Source organism: Psammomys obesus, unplaced genomic scaffold, assembly GCF_907164565.1.
Source record: "Psammomys obesus unplaced genomic scaffold, mPsaObe1.curated_primary_1811, whole genome shotgun sequence".
NCBI lineage: Eukaryota > Metazoa > Chordata > Mammalia > Rodentia > Muridae > Psammomys > Psammomys obesus.
In genome coordinates this window covers 30891961-30901719 of record NW_026596040.1, presented here as the reverse complement: position 1 = coordinate 30901719, position 9759 = coordinate 30891961, and the positions used below count along the sequence as shown (strand labels likewise).

The following is a 9759-nucleotide window of genomic DNA, read 5'->3' as shown; positions in this document are numbered from 1 at the left end:
ATTTCCTTATTTTTCATTGCTGAGTAATACACCATTGTATAGATGTACCACAGTTTCTTCATCCATTCTTCAGTTGAGGGGTATCTGGGCTGTTTCCAGCTTCTGGCTATTACAAATAAAGATATTACAAACATGATTGAGCAAATGTCCTTTTTGTGTTCTTTTTTTTTCTGTTAGAAATTCCTTTAGCAAGTCAAAGGAACAAAGGAAGAAAATCAGAAGTTTATCTTTTCTTGTTATTTTATCAGATCAAGAAGTTAAAATGGTACTGGTGCTCAAATTTCATAATGAATATGATTTATTTATTTCCACATAGTACTGTTAATAATCCTCTATACAGTAGACATTTCTAAGATTAAGAGTTGGATCCATGATTATAACAGGCATACACATTTTAAAGACATATTTACTGTGGAATTTATAATAATATCTTCAGCCTTTCTCAGGGTTCCTAATACTGATTTTCATTGTTTGTTGTTGTTGTTTGTGTTTATTTTTGTTGTTTTGGACGCTAAGCAAATTAAATCCAAGAGACATCACTGGAAAAGAAGATTGAGACTGAATGCTATGCTTTAATGCTTTTGGGCCCTTGACTGATTTCAGTAGTATTCAACAGTTTGTGAAAACACAAGCAAGCAAGCAAACAAAAAAACAAACAAACAGTTACAGGTCCACCAATATAATAGTGGCATGGCTGATCCAGAAATAAAAACCATTTTCTCACTGGATTTGAGGACAGCTTTATGGAGGGAATTTATGCATACTATCAACCTGATCAAAAGCCCACAGTTAGCAAGACCACTGGACCTATGTTGGCATGTAATGATGATTTCCTACATGGGCATATAGTTAAACTTCCTTCCAAACATTATATTTATACCTATAGAATTGTTTAGCTATCCGTCTTAGTCAGTGAATTCTCTCTTAGCAATGAAGACTCATTATTTATCTAGTGCAGAGAATAAGGGAGTGCTGAACATTCAACCTGAACAGGACATCTATGTCACCCACTCTGAGACCAAGAGATATAGTAGAGTGGAGAGTGGAAAGACTGCAAGAATGAAGAACAGGACTATTAAATGCTATTGTCATAATTAACTCACAATTGTGGCCACCTACATGAGACCTGCATGTAGATACTATAAAGATACCAAAGTGGGGGTGGGGGAGACATCTGAGTGGAAGTGAATCATCCATGTGGGTGGGAATAAAAAAGGTAACAGGTGGATATGTGATCACATTGTATATAAGTAAGAAACTGTCAAAAAGTTAAAAACTTAGAAAAGAGAGGCACCTACTCTCTTCTCTCTTTTTTGAGGAGCACCCCTTGTGTCTCTGATGACAAGGTGAATAACAAGTCTTAAGGACAAAACAAAGTGACTTAAGACATGAAAACTTAGGCTAGACCACAGGGGTTAAGGGTAAAGTTTAGATTAAAGGATTGACAAGAATTGGTATCTTCGGTGAATCAGCAAACAAAGGGCACATTCCCACAGTGGAAACGCTGTTTCCTACTAGGAGGCATCAAGGTGCACTACTCTCAGCATCCTTTGAGAAATGGAGGCTGATTCTAGGATTAGAAGCCACTGGGGCTGGTATTGAGGGAAGGAACTGTCATGAACCAAACAGCAATGCTAACTTTGGTAGACAACAAGTAAATGAAACATTTTATCTCTTACTATACCATCAGCTCTTGAAAATCCATTTTAGTACCAAAGTCCAATCAGAGATCATAGATTCACAAATACAAAGAAGTGGAAAGAGAGATATCCTATGTTCATGGATAGAAAAACTAGCACTGTTACTTTATGTTACACATTTTGATCTATAAATTCAGGAAAACTCATATCAAAAATTTAATACTGCAGGCTTGAGATATGGGTCAGAGGGTAAAGAGCTTTCTATCCATGCATGAGGACCCCAGCATTTATGTGAAAATACTGGTATACAAGAGAATGTTTGTAATTCTAGCACAGAGACAGGCAAAGGTCAACAGATTCTAGAGGCCTGCTGGTCAGCAAGTCTAGCAAAAATGATGAGTTCAATGAGAGATCCTGCCTCAAAATATAGCCTGGAGGAAGATACTATGATGTTATTCTCTGGCTTCTATGTGTTCTTCCAGGACAAAGGCACACACACACACACACACACACACACACACACACACACCACACCTGAAAAAGAGAAAAGAAAATAAATCAGTATTATCTTCACAGGAAGAAAACTGAACAATCATAAAATTTTCGTGAAGCAAAAAGAAAAAAATCTTAAAAATAAGAAAGGAACACAAAGAACCAGAAGCCCCAGCAAACAAAACAAAACTGGAAGCCATAAGATGTTGACTTCAAAATCTGCTATAAAGTTTTTGTGGTACAAATACAAGGAATTAAAAAAAAATACAGTGATGGGTCTGGAGAGATGTCTTATTGCTTAGGAAAACTCACTGCTCTTGCCAAAGTACTAGGTTCAATTCTCACTTCCCACATGGCAATTCACTACTGTCTGTGACTCCAGTTCCAGGAGACAGGACACCCTCTTCTGGCCTTTGTGGGCACTCACATGCACGTGCCTGTGCACACACACTGGTAATAAAATTAATCCTAAGGTATATATCGCCAAATGGAGCACTCTAAAATAAATACACAAAGTTGTAGTGAAATCTACATGTTTATTGTTCATATATTTTGACTATGTGCCAAGAACACGCAATGGGGAAAGGATAGTGTCTTCAGTTCATGGTGTTAGGAAAACTGATACTATAAGCAGATTCAGAAAATTCTACCCTTCTAGTAGCTAGGATGCATCATCCACCTAAAATCAGATCAAAGTCATAAAAATGCAAGGTATGAAACTGCAACAGATATTGTAAGAGAACAGAGGAAAGTGACACAGCATTGGGCTGTCCAATTTCTTAGATACGACCCCCAAATAAAACCAGATGAATGCGGATTGCCATCCTTCTGCACAGTAGAGAACACAATCAAGAGTGAGCAGACAACCCACACAGAGAGGGTGTTTGTAGAGTATGCATTTGATGGACTCATGTCCAAAATACACAAGAACCTCACAATTCATAATAAGAAAACCAGTATCCCCACCTAAAGATCCAAAATAGCCACTTCTCAACAAAAACACAAATGGCTAGCAGGTAAATGAGGTGTTATCTTTTCAACATCACTGTTGTCAGGGGCTACAAGTCAAAACTATAGTGAGGTACCACCTTTTAAATAATTATTATCTATTAATATTAATAAATATTAATATTAAATAATTCCCACCATTTGCCTGCAAATTTCATGATTTCCTTGTTTTCAATTGCTGAGTAGAATGCCATTGTGTAAATATACCACATATTCTGTATCCATTCCTCTGTTGAGGGACATCTAAGACATTTCCAGACTCTGGCTATTACAAATAAAGCTACCATGAACACAGTTGAGCAAATGTCCTTATTGAATGGTGGGGAATCTTTTGGGTATATGCCTAGGAGTGGTATAGCAGGATCTTGAGGTAGCACTATTTCTAATATTCTGAGAAAGCTCCAGATTGATTTTCAAAGTGGTTGTACAAGGTTACATTCCCATCAGCAAAGGGGAACCAAGGGTTCCCCTTTCTCCATACCCTTTTCAGCATGTATCATCCCTTGAGTTTTTGAACTTAGTCATTTTGATGGGTGTGAGGTCATCCTGAGTGAGGGAACCCAGAAGCAGAAAGACACATCTGATATATACTCATTCCTCATTTAGAAGAGCAAGCAGGATAGACATTGGAAGTAGGAGAAGACAAGGAACAGGACAGGATTCCTCCAAAGATGACCTCTGAAAGACTCTACCCATTAGGGTATAGAAGGACATACTGAAACTCATAGCCAAACTTTGGCAGAGTGCCAGAAACCTTATGGAAGAAGAGAAAAATAGAAAGACGTGGAGGGGACAGGAACTTCACAAGGAGACCAAGAGAGCCAAAATACCTGGGCCCAAGGGTGCCTGCAGAAACTGATACTCCAACCAAGGACCATGCATGGAGACGACCTAAACCCCTGTTCAAAGGAAGCCCATTGGCTGCTCAGTTTCCAAGTGGGTTCCCTAGTAAGGGGAACAGAGCCTGTCTCTTACATGAGCTCAGTGGCCAACTCTTTGATCATCTCCCCCTGAGGGCTGCAGCCTTGCCAGTCCACAGAGTAAGACAATGCATCCAGCCTTGATGAGACCTGATAAACTAGGGTCAGATAGAAGGGGAGGATGTCCTGCTCTATCACTATCAGGGGACTAGGAAAAGGGCATAGGGGAAGAAGAGGGAGGGCGGGTGGGACTGGAAGGAGACAAAGGAGGAGGCTGCAGCAGGGATACAAAGTGACTAAATTGTAATAAATAAATATATAAATAAAATTAAATTAAAGATGATTATTATCTAAGAGGGGAAAGGTAAGCAAGGTTGGGGGGGCATAGAGAGAAAAGGGAACCATACATTGTGAGAATATGAATTAGTTTAGTCATTTTGGGAAAAGGCACGGAGGATCCTTGAGGATCTAAAACAGAAATTCCATATAATCAAGACGTTTCAGCTCTGGATCCTATCCACAGGAGCTGTACAGGTGTGCTGTTCCCAAGAATACTATTGTTGGGATAGCATTCTGCCCATTCCCTAGCTTCTCTTGAGTTAGGGCATGAGTGTAGGGCTTCCTCAAAGGTGCAGAAACTTCTAGAAACTTGGGCCTCACAGGGTCTTTGAAGTCAATTTTTGTTGTTGTTTTCTACTATAGTTTCAATCTGCATAGGTTGAACTCTGAAGAGTTCATGAACTCTGAAGTTAATTCCAAACATCACCTCCTATTGTATCATGTCCACTTCCCCCGCTGTGAAACACGGAAAATAATTTCTTTCTCTGAGTCCTTTCTGGTCCAAAAGAGTTCCATCAATAGTCTTGGAAAACTGGGGAAATCACTATAAAGCCTAAAGCAAGACACAGTGTCCCCAAAAGCAAGTGACACTAGCTCTACGTCATCCTTAATTTATAAGACTGAATGGCTGTGAACTCTATTATCTCTGGTATTTACCTCCAGGTGAAATCACTCCAATGTTGCTTTTCCTGTTCATCTCAACAGTCACTGATTTGAATTAACACAGTAGATGTTTTCCACCATCCATCTAAATTTATTGTTTTTTTTGAAGATAAAATATAGTTATTTTTGTTTAATGACAGAAGTTTTTCTAATTATATTTGCTCAAAACTTTATAATTGTGTTTAGCATTAGTAGTTTCCTTTCTCTCTCTCTCTCTTTTTTTTTTTTGCTATTACACGACTTTGAAAGTATTTAGTTCTGTCTAATTTTGTAGAATCATAATCTTAAACCTAGAGGGAAACTTTATTCATTTCAAGTGTGTGATCGCTGTTACCAAACTGTTCATGACAGGAAATGCACCCAAGCTATGAATGTAAGACTGTGTCTGTTAAAAAAAAAAGACAGTTGTATTTACTATGAAACTTAAAATTATCTTAATCCCAGAACCTCAGCACGTCTTATCTCTGAACACTTAGCAGTTTAGTAAACGCCCTAATCCTTCTGTTTGCTTAGGTATAGGATTCCTCAATGTGAATAATCGGGGAGTGGCCGTGCAGCTGGTCCAGGAGCCTTACAAGATTCCTAAACTGTGAGAAATTGAGTGAAACGAACTGAGCAAGAGTGTATATATCTTCCCTGCGTCCTGAGGTCATTCAGATATAAGAGAACACTCCTCCATGGCACTTTAAAAGGCAACCAGTAGCTCTGTTTTTCTCTATCCACTTGTGTAGCATCCTGTAGACCTTTTCCAAGAAGATAAATAACTGTTAGTTTATAGAATTCCCATTGACTAAAGGCTCAATTATTAAGCTAGCAGAGCGTCAGCACTTCTTCACTGTAACCCCCAGAGTTGGCCCAGAGCCTCCTGGACTTGCAGCTGAGACCACGTCTCCCAGAATGGTTAGAAAGCAGCAGCAGTATACTCTGAATGTGGAGCAAACTGCGGCGGAGCAGGTGAGTGCTGCAGAGAACTCTGAATTTATTTTTTTAATTTAATTTAATTTTTATTAACTACAGTTTATTCACTTTGTATCCCAGCTGTAGCTCCCTCCTCCACCCCTTCCCAATCCCAGCCTACCTCCCTTTTCTTCTCCTATGCCCCTCACCCAGTCCAATGATAGGGGAGGTCCTCCTCCCCTTCCCTCTGACCCTAGTCTATTAGGTCTCATCAGGACTGGCTGCATTGTCTTTCTCTGAGAACTCTTAATGGCTCTAATAGTGTTTCAGATTCTTGGTTTCAACATTCAACCTTGCAGGGACTTTTTAATTCTACTATTGCAGAGTGAATCTAGTTGTCATTACCATGGATTTGCTAGTGGGATAGTATGTCAGACCATATTTTTATATGCCTGAGAACTGGGAATGTTTGTGGTTTAGTATTTATATCAAAACATATGATAAAGTACTGCATGGAAAACAAAAACAACAACAACATGGTTAGATGATTTGAAGGGTTATATTAATAGCAACCATTACAACATTACTCTTATTTTTACATAGATTAGTTCACTGTAAATAATTATTGTTAATTTTTTTCCCACCTACTTGTAATCAAGGTAACAGTTATAGAAAATGTCTCGTGGAGGGGAGAACTTTGTTGATAATACATTACTGATGTGTAAACCAGGCTTTTCTTAGACTCGTGAAAACAAATCTGAATGGTCTCATTCTATACTCTAACTAATGCCTTCATTTCACAAATGAGGAAATTGAAATGTTTCTGAGTACAAGAAGTTATTCAGAATCAGCAACTGAATTCCTTTCATCAAATATACTCCTTTATAGAAAAAACAAACAAATTAAACTGCTTTTAAGTTCAAAGAAAGTGACTTTTATCAACTATAATTTGTATCCAAAATAACAACAAAGTTGGAACTTTGTAGAATAGTACTTTGTACCTTGAAGCTGCACATGAGAGCAGATGAATTTTCTGAAACTAGACTATGATAAACTTAATTTATATTTCCCCTGGCATTAAAAGAATGCTGCACGACACCATTGCTTTAAGCTCGTATGTCCAGCCGTTTGGTTATGTCCCCATACGCCGCTGAATGTGATTGATGGAGTTTGTTCACAATAACCAAAATCCTGATGCAATTCAGTCCATTCTGTAACATATTTACTTATGCCAAGAAAATCAGCCAAAGTTCTGTGATGACAAAAAAAAAAAGAAAGAAAGAAAGAAAGGAAGAAGAAAGGAAAAGTGAAACAAAGGAGAGATTAGAATTTACCATTTACCATTTTCAGCACTCTGACAGGTAACCTGAACCCACCTGTTCAGTTTGTGGAACGCAAACTTGAGACACGAGAGCCTTGTTTTGAACAATTATGTGTTTTTATTTAGGAAAATAATTAAAAAAAAATCTGCCCACAATCCTACCCAGAGAAAGTCACTGTTGTTTTCTCTTCAAATTTAATTCAATCTAATCTCTTTAGTTTGTCATTTCATCACATGGAATTATCGTCAAACAACCAAAGCATTTCTTTAAAAAAATCACAGTTATATTCACAGTATATCAATTAATTAATATTGCTTATAATTCAGGGAACTGACAGGTTATATTACCACTGAACCTTGTTGTAAGATGATGCTTATTAAAATTGCCTTGTGTTCCTCAATAAAGGTGGATGGTTTTCTTTGTGAGAATCCTATTATATTTTATGTATTTCTGCATTTCATGTACTTCATTACTGCTGTGAGCAGTGACATACAGAGAAAGAAATGGCTCTTATATACCTTTCTTAATATATTTATAACTGCTGAACTCAGTGAATTGTTATTTTGATAGATTATATGGTTGATTATTCAAGATTCTGATAATAGACTATTTTGCAAATGTTGGCCATTTTGTCTTTTTCATTATCTATATTTACTCAGCAGCACTTTCAGGAAAACATTCTCCAGTTCTCCTTCCGGTAACGGGAGGCCCCTCATGCTTCACTGTTAGAACATACTGGTCATTATTTTGAGGTAAACATTTCCTGCCCCGTTTAGGAATTATTCCTTCAATTTTAGTTCATGCAAAGTTATTTTGACTCCTTTTGTCAGGAGTCAAACTTCTTACACTTGTTAATGGGTACTGAGACATCTACTGATATGATCAACTCATTTTCCCTCTTTGATCGTTTGGTGTGAAACGCAAACACATCTGTGTCACTTCACTAGGCCATTATGATACCCCTCGACTTTACCTAGCGCTTCTGTTACTCCACGTTACATTCATATTATTTTGTGCTTGTCTTACGTACTGTCTTTCCAGCTCTCACAAACCTTCCTAATTCTTAACGTTTAGGACTTGTTATCTGCTTACGTGCTGACTGTCTGTCTCTTTCTGTGCAGTTATTAAGGCATCCACACTGTTCACCCGAAGGAGCGCACTGTGGCTGCAGGTCGCACTATGTGGCGTGTGAGCTGCACGGGGTAAGTAAGGTCTGAGGAGCGTGGTTAGGCACAGCTATTGTTCTGTAGAATAAGCTGAAATAGGACAGTCAAGTCCTCCCCTGGCCCTTCTGTGAGGTTCCTGGGACATCAGAAGGTCTGCCATAAGACAATAGCACTAGATTGTGTGTCTTTGAAATCTCATCAGTTAAGCTGATTTACTGTCTCTGTTTGAATGTCTCGATGGGATTCCTTGTATTTATGCTAGATATGTCAAATGCATTTAATAAATAAATTTAATTATGAATGTTAATGTTTAATGTGAAATTTTAGAAAGAGTGAACAATGAACAAAAATAAAACAAAAAAAAAGCCCTTGCAGTTTTCCACCTTCCAAAGACAACTCCTTCAATGTGTCTTCAGTTTTATGCTTGCCACTGCTAATTAGAACATTTTATCTATGTTGAGAGGTTTTTAACTGATAATATCATAATGATTGCTAAGAAAATCTATTTAACATGAAAAGTTACTGCTTTAATACAAATGGGATCACTGAGGGATTTTGTTGTCCTCACCAGATTGTGCGTATGTTGTGTGTGTGTGTGTGTGTGTGTGTGTGTGTTGGGGGTGGCATTTGTGTATCCATGACAGCCTTTAGAATAATGAAATGCGGTAGCCTTACTCTAGTTGAGATCTGTGACCTGGTACCGTTTTGAAACTGCAGAACTAATCACTCTTGCAATGCTTTCCAGGTTACGAAAAACCCATGTTCACTCTGGAAAATATTTCTAATATGTCTGCTGGCTTGCCTGCTTGCCACAGCCATTACAGCTCTGGCCCTTTATTTTCGCCCCTTTGGCAACCCCACCAACACCACCATCATCATAAACACGGATGGGAGGCCCAGCCAGGAGCCCTGCACTTCAGCATCCACACCGTCTCTTACCTCAACACCGTCACCTGGATCTGAGACCACGGCACCTTCTACTAGTATAACCACCCCAGCCGCGACTACCACCACGCCCACAACGACCACTACAGTAACGACTATCGCCACCACAGAACATGAAGCCATTATTGAATATGATTACCTAGTGTAAACTCTCAGTTGTCTCGCTGAAGGGGGACCGTTCCGAGATTCTGAAGCCTGCTATGATAGCCCAAAGCACAGTTCTCCATTAAGCTATACTGCTTTTCATGTGGCGATAGTCTTACCCTGGTTATTTAATACCCGAGGAAGATAGGGCTTCAGCAATTACTGTCACTTTCTGGGAATTCTCTCATTCTGAGACTTATACAATGCCCGGGACAAAGAAAAG

The 9759-nt window shown here is 38.6% G+C and overlaps 1 protein-coding gene across 1 annotated transcript; it reads left to right on the top strand.

Moving 5' to 3' along the window:
• The first annotated feature begins 5959 nt into the window (after positions 1-5959).
• LOC129688112 (dynactin-associated protein-like) lies at positions 5960-9540 on the top strand. Its single transcript, XM_055622851.1, has 3 exons — positions 5960-6016; positions 8403-8483; positions 9193-9540. The coding sequence occupies exons 1-3, from the start codon at positions 5960-5962 to the stop codon at positions 9538-9540; spliced, it is 486 nt and encodes a 161-aa protein (XP_055478826.1).
• Positions 9541-9759: the final 219 nt, after the last annotated feature.

Bases quoted from the DNA above. Each gene is read 5' to 3' on its own strand.
- LOC129688112 (XM_055622851.1), top strand. From the start codon at position 5,960: ATGGTTAGAAAGCAGCAGCAGTATACTCTGAATGTGGAGCAAACTGCG. The intron at 6,017-8,402 runs GTGAGTGCTGCA...CTTTCTGTGCAG, and splicing joins AGCAAACTGCGGCGGAGCAG to TTATTAAGGCATCCACACTG. The intron at 8,484-9,192 runs GTAAGTAAGGTC...AATGCTTTCCAG, and splicing joins TGGCGTGTGAGCTGCACGGG to GTTACGAAAAACCCATGTTC.